The 19592-nt window shown below is 37.9% G+C and overlaps 2 protein-coding genes across 2 annotated transcripts; one reads left to right on the top strand and one right to left on the bottom strand.

Annotated features, from left to right (window-relative positions):
- Nucleotides 1-9687: 9687 nt before the first annotated feature.
- On the top strand, nucleotides 9688-10203 carry LOC132190931 (uncharacterized). Its single transcript, XM_059605957.1, has one exon. It carries the CDS (start codon nucleotides 9688-9690, stop codon nucleotides 10201-10203), a length of 516 nt encoding a protein of 171 aa, XP_059461940.1.
- Nucleotides 10204-17682: 7479 nt separating this feature from the next.
- LOC132190932 (uncharacterized) lies at nucleotides 17683-18207 on the bottom strand. The gene has a single exon (XM_059605958.1). The coding sequence runs from the start codon at nucleotides 18205-18207 to the stop codon at nucleotides 17683-17685; it is 525 nt and encodes a 174-aa protein (XP_059461941.1).
- Between the last annotated feature and the right edge of the window lie 1385 nt (nucleotides 18208-19592).

The raw sequence follows: 19592 nt of genomic DNA on the forward strand, positions 1-19592 counted from the left end.
GATTTTCACCAAACTCTTGATTATTGCTCTTTGGAAGACATGGGTTTTGTGGGGCCTAAATTCACTTGGAATAGTTGCAGGGAAGGAAATTATTTTATAAAGGAACATCTTGACAGAGTAGTAGACAATTCTATGTGGTCTGATATATTTTCGGAGATGCTAGTTGAGGTGCTTGCTGTAAGATGCTCGGATCATACACTGCTTCTTATTATTTTGAGAAGCACGCATATTAATAGGAGAAGAAGAAATTCACATTTTTTCTATGAATAAGGGTGGGGAAAAGCCAATGATCATAAACACTCTCTGAAGAAAATATGGAGGGTAAAGGAAGGGCATAGGGATGCATGGAGGAATGTAGTTGAAAAATTTGTCAACAAGCAAAAAGGTGATTGGCAAGTGGCAACGAAAAAAGAAGGAAGAGGAAGGTGGGCTGATTATAGAAAAACAAAAGCTTTAAAGGCTTTGCAACAAAATGAGGAAATCTTGGACTTTGAGGGAATTTTTACTCTCCAGACCGAGATTGATGACTTATTGGAAAGGGAGGAGGTGAGGTGGAAGCAGTGATCGAAGGGACATTGGTTGAAAGATGGGGATAAAAACTCAAAATTCTTTCATGCCAGTATCAAACAAAGACGAAAAACAAATCTGATCAAAAGCATTATTGATGAGAGGAATGTTCATTGCTCTACCGAGGAGGAGATAAAAAATGCTTTTCTCAGTTATTTTGAGAATATTTTCACAACTTCTCAACTAGTTGGAGTGGGGGAGTTTGTGGGAGGTTTGACGTGGAGGGTGATGGGGGATATGAACGAGCAACTTCTACAGGAGTTCACTGCCAAAGAATTTTGTGCTGCACTTGCCCAAATGGCCCCTCTAAAATCACCGAGCCTGGATGGATTCCCTGCGAGTTTTTTTCAAGAACATTGGCCTACTATTGGTGTTGAGGTATGTAAAGCCATTTCACATTTCTTCAATTCGGGTGTTTTAGAGGAGGAAGTGAATTATACACACGTTGCACTTATCCATAAAGAGAAGAATCCTGAAAAGGTTTTTGAATTTAGACCTATAAGTTTATGTAATGTGGTGTATAATATTGTTTCTAAAACATTGGCTAACAAATTGAAGGTTATTTTGCCAAACATAATATCCCAAAATCAGAGTGCATTTATTCCGGGTAGGCTTATAACAGACAATGTGTTGGCAGCCTATGCAACGCTGCATACTATGCATTCTAGGATGTGGGGGAAGGTTGGGTATATGGCTATTAAATTAGATACGAGTAAGGCCTATGATTGGGTAGAATGGAGGTTTCTTGAAGCGATGATGCGTAGCATGGGTTTTGCGGAAAAATGGATTGGTTTGATTATGCAATGCATTATGACTATTAAATACTTGATCATCCTTAATGGAGTTCTAGAGGGATGTATTCAGCCTTCCTGGGGTATAAGGCAAGGGGACCCTTTATCCCCTTATCTTTTTATTCTTTGTGCGGAAGCTTTGAGTACGCAACTCAACTTTGCTGCCTATTTGAGTTCTCTTAGGGGTGTTCCCACATCCTCTATGGGACCCAGACTTAACCATTTATTTTTTATAGATAATAGCTTGTTATTCTATCAAGCGACTCCCTATGATTGGCATAAGTTGACATATCTATTGGAGAAATTCGAAGGGGGGGCGTCAGGGCAAAAATTGAACAGGGACAAGACTTCAATTTTCTTTAGCAAGAATACTACTCAAGAAGTCGGAGATCAACTCATCCATATATCAGGGCTCCCAGCTGCACAGAGCTATGACAAATACTTAGGACTCCCGGCTTTGGTTGGAAAATCCCGGGTTAGAGAATTCCAAAACATTGCTAATAGAGTAAGAAAGAAGGTGAATGAATGGAAATTGAAATTGCTTTCTCAAGCAGGGAAGGAAATCTTACTTAAGGCAGTGGTGCAAGCTATTTTTGCCTATAGTATGAGCATCTTTCTGTTACCAAAGACTCTTTGTAAGGAGATGAATGTGATCATGCAAAGATTTTGGTGGGGTCATAAGGAGAATGAGAAGAAAATTCGTTGGATGAGTTGGGAGAAGATGGGTAGACCTAAATCTAGGAGGGATGGAGTTTCGAGATCTTTGTTATTTTAATAAGGCTTTGTTAGCTAAACAAGGTTGGTGATTAGTGCAAAATCCGGAGAGTTTAATGGCAAAGATCCTGAAGGCAAAATACTATCCGAAGGGAGAATTCCTTGATGCAAAGATAGGAGTCGACCTTCTTTAGCTTTGAGAAGTATTTCCTCGGCAAAAAATCTGCTCCAAGCAGGTTTGTGTTGGAGGATAGGGGATGGCAAGTCGGTGCGAATATGGAAGGATAAGTGGATCCCTAAGAGTATGTCATTTCAAGTTCAAATGCCTTGCAGAATTTTGGAGGCGGATGAAAGTATAAGTGGTCATATGGATACGCAATTGGGTGGATGGAACAACCCCCTTGTTCGTAGGGTATTTTGGGAGGATGAAGTGAATATCATCTGTAGCCTTCCTTGGAGTAGATACAGTAGCCCTGACAAACTGTGTTGGCAAGGGACAAACTCCGAGGAGTTTACGGTGCGTAGTGCATATTACATTGAAAAGGAGAGGATTGGATCCATGCAAGGTGAAGGATCTAAAATCTCAGAGCTCTCAGGCATATGGAAAAATATATGGAAGTTACAAGTGATCAATACAACAAAGGTTTTCTTATGGAGGGCTGGAAGTGATATTCTTCCCAACAAGAATAACCTTGCAAAATGTGGAGTAGTGGAAGAAGAAATGTGCATGTTCTGTTGTAGCAAGAGGGAGATAGCAAAACACATCTTATGGACATGTCCGTCGGACAAGACGTTTGGAGTGTAAGTGGGCGGCATTTTCAGAAGAGCTCGTGTGAGGCTAGGAATTTCATTGACATTTTAGAATATCTATTCCAACGCTGTAGTAGTGAGGAGATGGATTTATTTGCTACCACTGCTAGAATGAATTGGTACAGGCGAAATACTTACCTTCACGAAGGCCTATTCCTTCATCCAAATTATGTTGCTAAAGAAGCAGTTATAATTGTGCAGCAATTTCAGGATGCAGTGTCAATAAGGGAGAAGGAAAGTAGGCTACAGGTGATTTGGCACAGGTATGTTGAATACCTCCTCCACAAAACTTGTTTAAAGCAAATTGGGATATTGCTTTATGTAAAGAGAAATGGCGAATGGGGATTGGAATTATCATTAGGGATTTCAAGGGTCTCGTATGTACAACACTAAGCCAAACTATTCAGGCCTTTACAGAGGTTGCAACTGCAGAGGCTATGGGTTCACTACGAGCGATGGAATTCAGCAAAGAGATAGGGATAAAGGAGGTGATTTTTGAAGGTGATGCTGAGGTGCTAGTTAAAGCCATAAATAAACGTGATTCCATGTGGTGCCACTACGGACAGATCATAGAGGACATACAAATTTTATTGGGATGCTTCAAATGGAGGGAAGTGATTTATGTTAAGAGAGAAGCAAATGGAGCAGCACACGGGCTATCGAGAATGGCAACACGTGAACAGATTGATAAAATATGGATGGAGGAAATCCCTAGTACTATTTATGATATTGTAACTTTAGAGCAATTTGCTCATGCTGTTTAGAGTTTTACACTTTAGATTTATTTTTATGAAATGAAGATGAAGCTTTTTCACATACTCACAAGTAGGGTTGGACACTTTTTTTTTCTCAAAAAAAAAAGAAAAAAAAAAAAGCTACTCATCCACTATGTTATTTAATTAAATTTTTATCTTAATTTATTATTAAATAATAATAAATTTCTATGTAAATTTTCATATTTAGATTGCTTTTTAAAATTAATTATTTATAAATATATAATTTTTGTTATGTATTTTAATTATACAAAATATATAATTGTAGTTACCTGAAATTATATAAAACTCTATTGATATCTAATCAAATTCTAAACGAACCTGTGTCAAGGCATATTCAACAAATTTGTTCGTAGATACTTACTTTAATTTTTATTTTATTTTTATCATTACCATATTAATGATAGCTACAAAGAACATATCTACATAAATCATCGACAACTAGTCAATCACGATTTTTCAAAAAAAAAAAAAAACAATTTCAAAGATATGTTGTTTTAATCCAAAATAAATTATAAGTTACATTTAGATATTTTAGAAAATAATTAGATTTTATTGAATTATTTCTTTAATATTCTTAATTAATTTTTTTTCAATTTTATTTTTTAATCTTGACCCCTCAGAAGTAAAAGTCTGGCACCGCCACTAGTTCTAAGTGAAGTTATCTCTTTTTTTTTTTAGTTGTTTAGTTTAGTTTTTTTTTTTTTTTTTGTGTGTGTGTGTGTTTAAATTTTACACCCCCTCCCCTTGACCACATTTATGTTTATACTTTATCCCCCGAGGGCATTTTCAAAAGTTTTGGTTCAAAAATGTCATGTGCCACGCAAATAGACGGATTTGATGGATGGATGGTATTTTTGTCAATGTGAGATAGATTGGGGTGGTCTATCGTCGATTCTTTAACATTGGACGCTAAAACGCAAATGTGTAGATACTTTAGGATTGGTTCAAAAATGTCATGTGCCACGCAAATAGACGGATGGTATTTTTGTCAATGTGAGATAGATTGGGGTGGTCTATCGTCGATTCTTTAACATTGGACGCTAAAACGCAAATGCGTAGATACTTTAGGAGGTAAAGTAACTTGGAATGGTTCAATATGGCATTACTAACAAAATAGGGATGGAGGCTGATTCAAAACCCTCACTCTCTGGTAGGCTCTTTTTTTTTTTTTTTTTTTTTGAGAGAGAGAGAGGTAGGCTCTTTTTTGGGATGGCTCTTTTTTGGAAGCAAATATTGGGCGAAAACCTTCTTATGCTTGGAGGAGTATTTGGAACTCAAATAAGTTGCTGCAAAAGGGTCTAATATGGAGGGTGGGTGATGGGGTAAATGTCCGAATATGGGATGATCTTTGGCTACCAAATCCAAGAGCACATGCAGCACGCTCACCAGTGAATATTCTTGATAAGAATGCAAAAGTAAGCGAGCTGATGGATGTTCACACCAATCGGTGGAACATTACATTAGTAAAGGAGGTCTTTAATGAGGAAGAAGCTAGCATGATCTATAATATGGGGCTTAATCCACTAAGGGGGAAAGACAGGCTGGCTTGGGAGCATTCGAAAAATGGGATGTTTACTGCAAGGAGCGCATATCACTTGGCAATAGAGAGATTTGGGAAAGAAAAAGGTAGTTGTTCGACGGTACATCAGAAACAAGCTTTATGGAAACAAATCTAGGGAAACAAAGGATCCAAAGTTGTAAAATTCTTCTTGTGGAAAGCATGCAATGATATTCTGCCAACGAGGGAAAGACTCTACCGGAAAAAGATAACGCCACATCCGATTTGCATCAATTGTTGAAGAGAGCCGGAGACCCCAGGACATATCCTGTGGAGTGATGTGTGCCAAATATTTCACATTTGGACCCTTTAATTTACATTAGTTAATCCTTTAACTGTATCGTAATCTTATGTTTTTAGTGTTTTTAGGTTGTTAAAGGAAAACTGCACATTTACAGTGAAAAATACGGAGTTTTGAAGAAAGCTGGAAAAAGTGCCATCAAAGTAGGATTGAGCGCATCATCCCTCGTTCGAGCGCATGTGCGCTACATCCCAGATGGGTCGCGCTCGAGTGCACCCATGTCCACCAACAAGCCGCAAGCGCCCAAGTGCTTCACCACAAGGGAAGAGCTACATGCCCGAGTGCGATCGAGCGCACTTGCCTTGCGCTCAAGCACACTTGTCTGCTAGATATGACCTAGCACCGTTTTTAGAGTTTTAAACCCTAGAAGCCCCTATAAATACATTGTTAAGCTTCAAGAAAAGGGGGCCGGAGACCAAGTCCAAAATTCTCCACAGTTTTTCTCCCTTTAGTTTTAGTTTTCTTTAGGTTTAGATTTATTTTTCAATAATCATGTGGAGCTAAATTCTCAACTAAGGTTAAGGATGAAGCCCTACTGATGAAGAACAATACACTTTCATCTAAGTCAATATTATTTTATTTTATGGATTTTTAAGGTTTTAATTGTTTTGCTTTAATTCAGTTATTGACTCTTAGATATCTATTGTGATTTCCGAATACATGTGATGTCTTAGAAGAGTTTCATGTAATTGTTTGCTTGGATCTTCATTAAAATAAAATTGGATATCTATTTGTGATTTATCCGACGAATACAATTGATGATTTTGTTTAATCCGGATATCTTTTGTGATTTGTACAATGGATGAATACATTAGATCTTTTAATTGATTTGCAAAGCATAGTAAGACATACATAGGATTTATTTGTGAGAACTTCAGATTTTATTGATGAACATAGAATGTGTTGTTCCAACTTGGTGGGTAAGGCTGTAAACGAGCCGAGCTTGAACGAGCCAGGGCTGTCCAAGCTCGGCTCATTTAAAAATTTAACGAGCTCGAGCTTGAGCCGAGCTCATGCCGAGCTCTGAAATGTAAGCTTGGCTCGGCTCACCAAGGAAAATTCCTTGTGCGAGCCAAGCTCGAGCTCGCCTAGTAGCCGGGCGAGCCGAACCGAGCTGACTCAACTAATACAAACTTTTTTTAAAAAAAAAAAAAAAAATTAACTTAAATGACTCATCTTCCCAATGAGACAAATTATATTAGTAAAAATGTTTTACTTCCCAACCAACAAATTGAGGGCAACGTTGATAAAAAAACCATTTATTATATATACAAATTATCTAACATTTTTTTTTTATATTAACCAATTAGCTCTCTCTATATATATAACTAAACCAATTAACTAATTAGTTAACTTAGTTTAATACACACAATACGCTAGTTAATTATAAATAGTTATACATTATATGACTACATTATTAATATTTTAACTATATATATTTAGTATTTATGCTACATACTATATAAGCATAAATATTATTTATAATATATAAACTATTTAATAAGTTATATATTATATAAGCTATTTTAATATATATATACACGAGTCGAGCCCCTATACGAGTATGTTCACGAACTTTAAACGAGCGAGCCGGGTTTTATACGAGTATGTATTGTTTAATAATCGAGTATAGTTTTGTGTCCACGAGTGGCTCATTTAATAGTCGAGTCGGGCACGAGCCGAGCTTTATCGAGCCGATCCCGAGCGAGCTCACGGGTAGCTTTGTTCGTTTACAGCCCTATTGGTGGGTGTAGATTCCACAACTTTAATATTTTATCTTTTAATTATTGTTATTGTTACTTAATTTATGTTTTTCTTTTATCGAAAAATAAAAATCTTTTAAAACTAGGTAGGATTTAATTAATTTAAATATATTTTATTTTCAAAAACACAATTCCCTGTGGATTCAACCTCGTACTTGCATAAATTATATTGCAAACGACTCGTGCACTTACGAGTAACATTAAAACTCACAACAAGTTTTTGGCGCCGTTGTCGGGGAATTGTTTGATTTTTTAATTCAATTTATGTTTAAATTGATTCTATCATTCTACTAGTTATAATTAAGACTTTAATTTTGCAATTTTTATTTTATTTTGTTTTATTCCTGTTCTAATTAAAATTATAGCTTTTGACAGGTGTTTTGGTGTTTAAGTTTGGAGGATGCCCTGGCCTTTTACACACTCAGTTAGAGTTTCTCATTGAGTAACCAGACCTCTTGTATCATTAAGCATTGAGTGTTCGCGTAAAAATGTGTGAAATTCAAGTTGGTTAATTGTCTGGGTAGTTTGGCTTTGTAGCCTTTTTAAGTTAAGTTATTAAGCCCTTAGGAATATTTCTACATCTAATGCCCTACAACCATCTGGTTTGGGAGTCATTGGCCTAACACTCATTACACTTAAGGGAGCTAAACATTGCACAGCCTACACACACACACAAAAAAAAAAAAAAAAAAAAAAAAATGCATATCTTGCCTTGGTTGTTTCAGTTGATAGGGATTCCAATGAATTTTGAGGTATTTATCTTGAGAATAAATTGAAGCCTCATGATTGTATACTAATTTCATTTTGCACCTATATGAGCATATGTTGTCTCAACTGTCCATTTATGAGTTCTTTGATTTTGGATTCCCTAATGATTGTGATGATAGTGTTTGTCATGTTAAGCTTGCTTATGAATGAGAACCATGGTTTGTGTGAAACTTTATTCTTTTCAATGACATAGCACTGACAATGTTTGTGGGTATCATTCCTGTTAAACCCTCACGAGACTTCACTCGTCCTCTAGAGATACCTAGGGGTTGAAAAAGACTTGTTGCATATGCTAAATGAAATCATCTCTCCCACGACAGAGGATTTATGCCTTTTGCTTTCATTTTGTTTTTTGTTTTGTTTTGCTAAGGGACTAGCAAAATGTAAGTTTGAGGGTATTTGATGTGTGCCAAATATTACACATTTGGACCCCCTTAATTTACATTAGTTAATCATATAGCTATGTCGTAATCTAATGCTTTGTGTTAGTTTGATGTTTTTAGTGTTTTTACGTTGTTGAAGGAAAACTGCGCATTTAAAGTGAAAAATACAGAGTTGGGAAGAAAGCTGGAAAAAGTGCCAACAAAGTAGGATCAAGCGCATCACCCCGGGCTCGAGCGCATGTGCGCTCAATCCCAAATGGGTAGCGCTCGAGCGCACCCACGTCCACCAGCACTCGTCTGCCAGATATGACCTAGCGCCGTTTTTAGGGTTTTAAACCCTAGAAGCCCCTATAAATACATTGTTACGCTTCAAGAAAAAGGGGCCAGAGACCAAGTCCAAAATTCTCTACAGTTTTTCTCCCTATAGTTTTAGTTTTCTTTAGGTGTAAATTTATTTTTCAATAATCATGTGGAACTAAATTCTCAACTAAGGTTGAGAATGAAGCCCCACCGGTAAAGAACAACACACTTTCATGTAAGTCACTATTATCTTATTTTATGAATTTTTAAAGTTTCAACTGTTTTGAATTAATTCAATTATTGAAATTACTCTTAGATATCTATTGTAATTTCCGAATACATGTGATGTTTTAGGAGAGTTTCATGTAATTGTTTGCTTGGATCTTTATTAAAATAAAATTGGATATCTATTTGTGATTTATCTGACGGATACAATTGATGATTTGGTTTAATCCGGATATCTTTTGTAATTTGTACAATGGATGGATATATTAGATCTTTTAATTGATTTGTAAAACATAGTAAAACATACATAGGATTCATTTATGAGAACTTAAGATTTTATTGATGAACATGGAATGTGTTGTTCCGACTTGGTAGGTGTGGATTCTACAACTTTAGTATTTTATCTTTTGATTATTGTTATTGTTATTTAGTTTATGTTTTTCTTTTATTCAAAAATGAAAATCTTTTGGAACTAGTTAGGATTTAATTAATTTAGATATATTTTATATTCTAATCCACAATTCTCTGTGGATTCAACCTCACACTTGCAAAAACTATATTGCATATGACTCGTGCACTTGCGAGTAACATTAAAACCCACAACATGGAGCTGCCCTTCCGCCCAGGATATGTGGCTCGAGTGTAATGGTAAGATCCAGAAAGGCCACATTGGAGAAACAGGATTCATGGCACTCTTGTAAAACCTACTTCAACGCTTGGATGAGGAAGAAATGCATCTCATGGTGAATGTAGCAAGACAATTAAGGCTTCGAAGGAATAAGGTGATTTTCGGAGGAGAATTTCTATCACCAACTGATCTAGTTCGGCTGGCAAAGGAGCAAGTGGAAGCCTGTGATACAGCAGAACGGAGAACAGGAGAACCAAAGTATACTCCAAGGCAACCAAGTGAAGAGAGATGGCAAAAACCTCCTGAAGGCACAATGAAGCTTAACTGGGATGCAGCGGTGGACAAAATTATTGGCAAGGTAGGAACGAAAGTAATAGCAAGAGACCATGAAGGAACAGTTATTGCTATGACTTTTGGACCCTGGCTTTACATCTCGGATCCTACAATGGCAGAGGCAATGACGGCAAGGGAAGCAGTTGAGCTAGGAAAATCTCTGGGAGGGCGTAACTTCGTTCTGGAGGGGGATGCCTTAGAAGTGGTAAATGCACTAAGGAAAAAGGAAGATAGTATGGGATCATACGGCCAAATCATTAACGATGTTAAGCTATTGATGAACTGAGGAGCTTAATGGAAGGTTCAACATGTACATCGTGACGGCAATGGTGCTCCACATCATCTTGCAAAACTGGATCTCAAACAAAATGAAGCTCAGCTTTGGACTAGGGATTTCCCAGTTTGTATGAACGATATTATTCTCACGGAGCAAGCTCCTATGGTAATTTGATAATGGAAACCACTTAAAAAAAAAAAAAAAAAAAAAAAAAACCTTCTATACTTACTCTCTTCAATCTGGATTTTCGACTTCTTTTCTGCATACAAATTATATACATATATTAGTCATTTTCTAAATTATTCGTTGTTGTGGACCCTCATCTCTTTATATTCATTATTATCCATCACTTTATTAATCTGTGACAATTAAAAAGTAAAGACAATAATTTATAATAGTTCAGATACCAAGATTAGTGTTTAAACGCTAAAGTGAGCGGAAGCCATGGTGACATAATGTTTAAATATAAATCTTAAAGTAAAGACATATCATAAAGACAATCATTTATAATAGTCCAAATACGAAGATTTTTGTTTAAGCAGCAAAGCAAGCTGAAGCCATGGTGACATAACGTTTAAACATAAATCTCAAGGTAAGGAGACATCATAAAGATAATAAAAGTAAAGACAATAAATGTAAAGACAATTTATATGCCACATACATCTTACTTTGTTAATCCTTTAAGCTTATTTGGTCATTTAAACAACTTATTGAAGTAAAGAACACAATCAAAATAGCAAAGAGAGACTGCCAAGTGAATCATAGAATATTTTCTCAAAAGCTCACATTCAAACCCGTATATTTAGAGTTTTCAGACTCGATATGGTAGAAATGATTCAATTGCATTTTCATGAATATTTAAGAAACAACTCCATGCATAAAACACTTACCAAAGAAACTAGTGCAAGAAAAGGACCCTCTTTGAAACTTCTTCCCTCTTCCTTACCTATCCTTTCTCACTAAAATTTTCTCCTCACCTTTTTCTCTCAAGAGGCCATCTTGGTGCTTGAAATGGATGAAAATAGTGTTGTGAATGTGACTTAACCAAGGCTTCCTTATATAGACATTTCAAAAACTAGGATTTGATCCTTAAAATGAAATCCAACGGCCATAAGCAAGACTAGAGTGGCGGGCCATACCAAGGAGGAAAGCAAGGCAAAAATCAATGTAAAGTCATCATTTCAAAAGCCTAAAAGTCTTGTAATAAGTCTTTGATAGTTTTCTTCTAAAACTTTTGTCTCATTGGGTTTTAACTTGTCTAACTAAAAGAAGTCATCATCTAATCACTAAATATGACTCAAATAGCCATTTTAACCCTTGTTGGCCTCCCCCTTGAGTTTTTGATGTGGCAGCACCACATGTTGCCACGTGGTAGTGTGAACATTGGTTTTTCGGCTAGATTTGTATTTTTGTAAAAAATGAGTTGTTTTGAAATTTTACCACTTGGTAGAGGGTCCCAAGACAAGCGCTATGAGCTTTTGTTTGACTCATTTTGAGTTCATTTGACCAAGTTTCCGTCCATCCAAATTTTTAAAGTCAAAAGTCATTTTATCACTTATGCCTTAAAAACTTCTCAAATTTTTGTGGTATGTCTAGAAGACTAATAAAAGCTTAATGATAATATTTTCTCAACATAGTCATCAATTTTTATAATGAATTTAAGATACTTAAATTCTCTGGGTATTACATTGGGTCGATGGATAATGGGCCAGTGGAGACCGTTGGTGATGTGGGTTGCAGTGTAGTGACCCAAATAATTGGACTTTTGGGTTACTAGGAACAGCTGGAGGGTCAATTTGAGAATTTTAGACTTTCTGACTGAGCGCTCCTGTGAGGACCATCCTGAGCGTATGTTGACAATGGAAATTCATAATATGTATGATATGGAGCTCATCTCACTCAAGTAGTCAAGAAAATACTATAATTAAGACATAAGTATAATCCATCTTCGGTTGGCACGAACCGTCTGCCTAACCTGTAGATACGGTACAGTCCGTCTTCCCTAGGAATGGACTATCAAATTGTTTAATCAGTTACACGCAATCAAGGGATAAGCATAACTCATCTTCGGGTCATATGAATTGTCTACCTAAATTACACTAAGTTAGGGTGTAGAGTAATTCACCTTCCCTAGGCATGGTCTATCAAACCCTCTTGATTATGTGTTTGTGAAAACCATTGTATAATAATCATTCATATAATCATAAAAAATCTGAAGGATTGAGTTCAATCAAGATAAAAAGCTTTCTAAGATAAAAAAAGAATTTCATAATGATTGAATATAAACTTTAAAACCAAATCTCTAAGTTATACAACCATCATGCATGTAGAAAATTCCTAAATTAAAATACAATTAAACCATTGTTACTTGGAAATGGCTACATCAACACCCTATTATGAGTTTAGCTGCTCATGGTGGTGCTAGAATGACCTCCTGCCATGTTCATTTTTTCTTCAACTCTTAAAGCCTTCAAGAAGATATTTTATATCTAAAACTAAGCACGCTCTCTGCAAGGCTTAGAGACCTATTTATAGAGTGTAAAACAAACCCTAGAAGCCCTACGAATCCTTGAAAACTCGTAAGTCAGTCTCTCAGTCGGATTAGGAGACCTAAAAAGGCTTTCCTTATTAGTTTCAGCATCTTTCGGACTTTTCAGTACAAGTGTGCTCAATCCCAATTGTGGTGCGCTCGAGCGCACTTATGCACATGCATTGATTTGCGCTCGATCCCACTTGTGGTGCGCTCGAGCACACTTACGCATGTGGGCTGATTTGTGCTCGATCCCATCAAAAGTGGGCTCGATCCCACTTCTTCAGCATCAGCATCTCAAAAAATCATGTTTTAAGCCCAAATTCAATGAAATTTCTTGTATTCTCTCTAGGAACATGAAAACAACACAAAACAACAAAGATAACAACACTTAGGAATTAACATGTGCAAGTTAAGGGGTATGAATGTGCAATATTCAGTGCTTATCAGAGCAGAAAACCAATTTTAAACCAAGTAGCATCCTAATCACTTCTACACAAGTTCTAAGGTCACAACAAGGTTCTTAATATACTCCTAGCCCAAAATAACATTTCCATGCAAATTAAAGTACGTACAAGAAGAATGAAATATTAACCCATGTTTAAACCAAGATTAAAACCTAAAATAACAACATAAGCCTAAAACTAGCAACCAAGCTATGGAAAACACTTAACCAAAGTAACAACTAGGTAAAAATAAGCCAAGTTAATGAAGTTACCTCTTTAGAGCAAGAACCTTTAAAAAAAGCCTTTATTCTCTTCTTACAACCAACAAGACACTCAAGTAGAGTTTCTTTACGGCTCAGATGGCAGAATGAGGTTTAGAAGGCTGTGAGAGAGGGTATTTATACGGCTGGAAAAGCTGAGGCGCTGCTGTGACAAGCCTGCAGGTCAGCGAACATTCAGTGGTCTTGGGGCAAACGTTCAGTATACTATTTGCACAGTGGTTCAGGGGTTGCAGGGCGTACATTGGCTCATTATCCAATGGGTCAAAATTTAGTCAACGAATGTTTGGTGACCTCATGTGAATGTTCGGTGTACTTTATTATCCAGTGGTTTCTTGGTTGTAAGCTGATGTTCGATGGTGTTTTTGTTGAACGTTCAATGAGAATTGAAAAGCCCTATAATCTTCTTCCAGCAATCCCTAAAATCGAAAAATCCTGCTAACACTGTTACTAAGCTAAATACAACCTAGTAATTATTTGGGGGACTACAAATATACATTTTATAAAAAAAAATATAATAATAATAACAATTAAAGCACATTAGTAAAGATACTATTACTATAAAGAATATAGACCTCGTCATTATCTTGTTATATTAACAATGAAAAAAATTCATTTCATAAAAAAATGAATATGATAGGAATAAAAAGGATGGTAACGCAACTAGATTATTGAAAAGTGTTTACGTAAAAAGCACATATTATTACTTGTAAACCAAAAGATTGTACAAGGATTACTGAATTCCCATATACTTTTTTTTTTTTGTGAGGAAAATCCTACATAGAGTCTTTTGATAATTATATTTAATATTAATTTAAATAAAAATTAATTCTTCAATAAATAATTAAATTATCAACTTTTTATTCAAATTTGCGTCAAATAATTATGAGTAATGATATGGAGCATCTTTTTATCCTCCTAAAGCTGATGTGGCTTTCAAAATCGCTATTAGATCAAAATTCAAGTATGATTCATCTAAAATTTAATGGTGATTTTAAAAGCCACATTAGCTTTAGGAGGATAAAAGGAGAATAAAAAAATGGTCCCTAACATTACTCAATAATTATATTGGGTATATAACGCCAAAAACTATAGTAGAATTAATTGCCTTTAATTAGGTCTAACTCAAGGAATAGATCATTTACATTCTAAATAAAATAGATAGTATTTATTTTATAGTCATGATTTAAAGTTAGTAGATCTAACGGTATACATGATATATATATATATATATATATATATGATAAGAAATTATAATCTTTATTAATGCATAATAAGTGCTTCCTTAAGGACAATGTCCTACATACATAACCCGCACGCCATATCTGTTCTTCCCCTACTGACAGTGCCAATTTGGCTAAAATGTGGGCTGCCACATTGGCCCCCCTTCTAACATTAGTCACCTGCCATGCGTGGAAATTGTTGAGCATCATCTTCACATCATTCAACATTTGTCCGTTCCTCCCCCAACAATTGTCCGGTTGCTGTATAGCCTCCACCACCTCTTTTGCATCACCCTCAAGCTCCAAATAAGTTAATCCCAGTTTGGATCCTAGGACCACCGCATGCCATGCAGCTACCATTTCTGCTGTGAAAGGATTGGTAATGAATTTTCTGGTTAAGCATTGCATAGCTAGAACCCGCCCCTCATGGTCCCGTGCTATTATGCCAACTTCCATTCTTTCGGCAGCGATATCCAAAGCAGCGTCCCAATTTAATTTGACAAAACCAAGGCATGGCACCTTCCACCGCTCTTCACTCCTGTTACAGTTGATCGCAGTAGTCGGTGCTATACTCTTCTGTCGTTGAGCTGCTTGATCATATAGTTCCATTTGGGAGTGCACTGCACTAAGTATATTTCGAGGGGAAACGAAATCGCCCTTGAATACTACACTGTTGCGCCAGAACCAAATCTGTCGGGCTACACACATCATCAACCTTAGCTCATCGTCGGACAATCTCTCCAGAAGCATTTGAAAAATATTCGAGAACTCATCAACAACACTAGAGCACTTTTGTACCTTCGGAGTGCACTCCAGCCATACGTCTTTGGCAGCCGGGCAGCTCCAAAGGCTATGACCCACTGATTCATTCTCCAGTTGGCAGATGGGGCCCCAAGCATCAAGGGTGGTTCCTCGTTTTAGCAGATTCTCTTTGGTGGGCAATATATTACTACAGGCCTTCCAGATAAACCGTTGCACCACATGTGGGCACTTCATCTTCCATATTGCCTGCCACATTCTCTTCATTATTCCTTCATTGGAGCATCCCCCTTGCTTTGACATTATAAATTCCTGTGAGAGATGATACGCACTACGTACCGTAAAAATACCCTTCTTAGTACCCGCCCAAACAAGTTGGTCCTTTTGACGTTGGGGACTGACAACCATACTGCATATGCGCTTAGCGTCATCCTCTGTGAATATCTCCCTTATCAACTCAAAGTTCCACCACTGTGTTGATTCATCTATAAGGGCTCTCACCGTGGCATTTTCATTCAAAATTCGCACAGGGGTTTGGATTTAGCCCGAGCTGGTAGAATCAATCCATTTGTCGCCCCATATGCGTATCGTGTTTCCATCCCCAACATGCCAAAGCATACTAGCTTGCACTAGCTTTTTGGTACCCCAGATACTCCTCCACACATAGGATGGTTTACCCCCTAGTTTGGAGTTGAGGAAAGACTCCTTAGAAAAATATTTTCTTTTCAGAACTTGGGCTGGCAGACTCTCAGGATGGTGCAAAATCCACCACCCCTGTTTCGCCAATAAGGCCATATTGAAGAGCTCCAAATCTCTATAACCCAACCCACCCTTTTGTTTTGCCAAACCCAGCTTACTCCATTTCATCCAAGCAACTGTGGATCCACTTTCCTAGTTGCCCCACCAAAATTTGGAGAACAAAGAATTAATCCCTTTGCATAAGGATTTTGGCAATTTAAAAATGCTCATCGTGTAGGTGGGGATGGCTTGAAGCACTTCTTTACCGGCATGCAATAAATACCTCTCTTTCCAGCCATTTATTCTATCCCAAATGCGACCTTTGGTGCTTGAAAATGATGTCATCCGAGATCGGCCAATCAATGTCGGCAACCCCAAATACTTCTCATAATGATCGGTTGGGTTTACCCCCACCATGGCAACAAGCTGGTTTTTGACTATTTGGTTGGTGTTTTTACTGAAGAAGAGAGAGGTCTTATCCCTATTAAGTTTCTGACTCGATGCCCTCTCATATAGCTCCAACATTGCGTGTATATTTTCCAATTCCCAAAGACTAGCTTTGCAAAAGAGGACACTATCGTTTGCGAAAAATAAGTGATTGATCCTTGGACCTCCTCTAGCTATAGACAACCCTGTAATGATACGTTCTTTCTCCGCTTTCCGCAACAAGTGGCTCAATCCCTCAGCACACAAAATAAATAAATAGGGAGATAAGGGGTCTCCTTGCCTTTGACCACGTGTGAGATGAATTTTTCCATGCAGTTGCCCATTGATGAGCACCGAATAGGTAACCGTATGGACACAATTCATTATCTTTTGGATCCATCATTCCACAAAACCGAGCCGCCTCATTATTGCCTCCAAAAATTCTCATTCCACCAGGTCATAGGCCTTGCTCGTGTTGAGTTTCAAAGCCATGAACCCCTGCTTCCCCTTCATCTGGGTAGCCATTGTGTGAAAAGCTTCGAACGCGACAATAATGTTGTCTGTGATAAGTCTTCCAGGAATGAACGCTCTCTGGTTGTGGGAGATGATATGGGGCAGAATTATTTTCATTCGGTTTGCCAACACCTTCGCAATAAGCTTGTATAAAACATTGCAAAGACTAATTGGACGAAAATCAGTTACACAAGAGGGATTTTTGGTTTTGGGAATTAAAACAATATAAGTATTATTGAAAAAGCTATCAATATTCCCAAAATTCAGAAAATCTAGCACAGTTTTGCATACCTCCTCCCTTACTATTGTCCAGGAACTTTGATAAAAACCTGCTCCAAACCCATCTGGGCCAAGTGATTTCATAGGCTGCATATGGGTTAAGGCTTCATCAACTTCCAACTCCGTGAACTCTTGGAGCAGTTTTATGTTCATTTCTGGAGTAACTCGACTTTCCATACCTGCCAAGCAGGAATTTAAATCCTGGACACCTCCTAATGTGAACAATTCTGTAAAGTAGTGTAGGAATGCTTGTGGGATTTCGTGGGGTTGCTGCCATTCTTGCCCTGTTGTGTCTCTCACCTTGAGGATTCTGTTTGTTCTTCGCCGTTGGTTTGCCCAAGCGTGAAAGTACTTCGTATTACGGTCTCCGGCTTTATACCAATTTTGCTTGGCTCGTTGTCTCCACCGTACGTCCTCTTGTTCAAGTAACAGCTCAATATCTCCTTTGATTTGTTTGATTGCTTCTCCATTTTCAGGCCTTTCATCCCTCTGCAATTCCTCAAGCTCTTGGTTTTTTGCTGAATAATGGCATCAGTGTTGCCCAACTTCATTTTACTCCAAGATATAAGCTTTTTGCTGCATTGATGGAGCTTTTGTCGTGCCGTTCTACATGTCTCGGTATTCCATGCCTCTTCTATGATTTTATGGTAATCCTCATCCAGTGTCCAGCTCATTTCAAACTTAAACCCCCTCCTACATGTGACATGCCCCTGCAACGGATTAGTCAAACTTAGTAGCAAAGGTTTATGGTCCGAGGAACGTGCAGTTAGAACCTGGATGTTTGCTTCTTTAAACATATTGCACCATTGACTATTCGCCATTGCTCGGTCAAGCCTTTCTTTGATAAAACTTCCGTTTGATCTGCAGTTGGTCCAAGTGAACCTGGATCCCATGTATCCAAGGTTACTCAGATTGTACAATTTCGTTAAAATCACCTATGCATAACCATGCCCTAGGGGAGTAGAATTTTAGATGTTGTAGTAGTTCCCAAGATTCCTTCCTTTTATTCAAGTCTGGATGTCCATAGAAGCCAGTTAGTGTCCACTGTGTTCCAGAGGTCGAGTTCTTGACAACAGCATATATATGACGGCATCTCTCCATAATAACGCTAGCCCACCACTCTTCCCCACCAGATCCACCACGAACATACCAGCATAACCCATCTTTGCCCGGACCACCTCCATCTTCTTTTTATTCCTCTTTGTTTCCAAGAGAAACAAAAAGTCGGGTTTCTTCTCCTTTACCAATTGGTAAAGGTCTCGAACTGCTCGGAGGTTCCCAAGGCCCCGGCAATTCCAACTTATGAGACTCATGTCTCAACTTTTGAGCAGCCTCCGCCATCTTCGTCACAGCTTGTGGTCCCTCCTCCATACTTTCAGTCCATTTCCCAGCTTTTGTGTTCCTTCCTGCTTCGTTGGTTTCGTCATCTGCTTCCCCTTTCCGTTTTCCCAACAACACAGGGGTTGTGGTTGCTGGGACTATTGTCCCACTACCACTTCGTGCCACCCTCTTCTAAATTTTTATATTCACCTATTAATTCCTCTGTTTTCTCTGTGATAACATTGCTTCTTCATCTTTTTTTCCTCTGAGTTGAGCCCACAGCTATCGCAGATCCTCCTACTGAGCCATATGGGGCTATCGTTGTCTTTTTGGAAGGGTCTATTATAGTAGGACCAGGCCCATTTCCCCCACCCTGGGCCCAGGGGATAAAACCCTCAGCTCCCTTTCCTTTCTATTGTGCCAACGCTCTTACATTAACTGCGCAAGGCTCCTTGCCATTTATATCTTGCATAGTAATCTCCTTGCCAGCTCATGTAGAGATCGCCGCATCTTTCCTATTAATTCATTCCCCAATTTCCTGAACCACAGCCTTAAAAGCAGATTGTCTACCAACTGCACTTTCCATATCTGAAAGATGAGGTGGCATAGGGTTTCCACCTTCCTCGTCACCTTTCTTTTCTGTTTTGTTGCTGCCGTCGGTGGTCTGTTTTGCAATTCGTGACCCTTTATGGCTTCCAGTCGGCTACCTCAGTCCCCCACTTCATTTCCCCGACCGCCGGGTGCTGTCCGCACGGAGCCAAACACCCCATTCCCTCTTTTGATCTGGCCGCAATTTCATCGGATATCCATGCTCCTCATGTACTATTCTACCACATTCAAAACAGAAAAGAGGGAGTTTTTCGTATTGAAAGTACACCCAATGTAT

Source organism: Corylus avellana, chromosome ca8, assembly GCF_901000735.1.
Source record: "Corylus avellana chromosome ca8, CavTom2PMs-1.0".
Taxonomy (NCBI): Eukaryota; Viridiplantae; Streptophyta; class Magnoliopsida; order Fagales; family Betulaceae; genus Corylus; species Corylus avellana.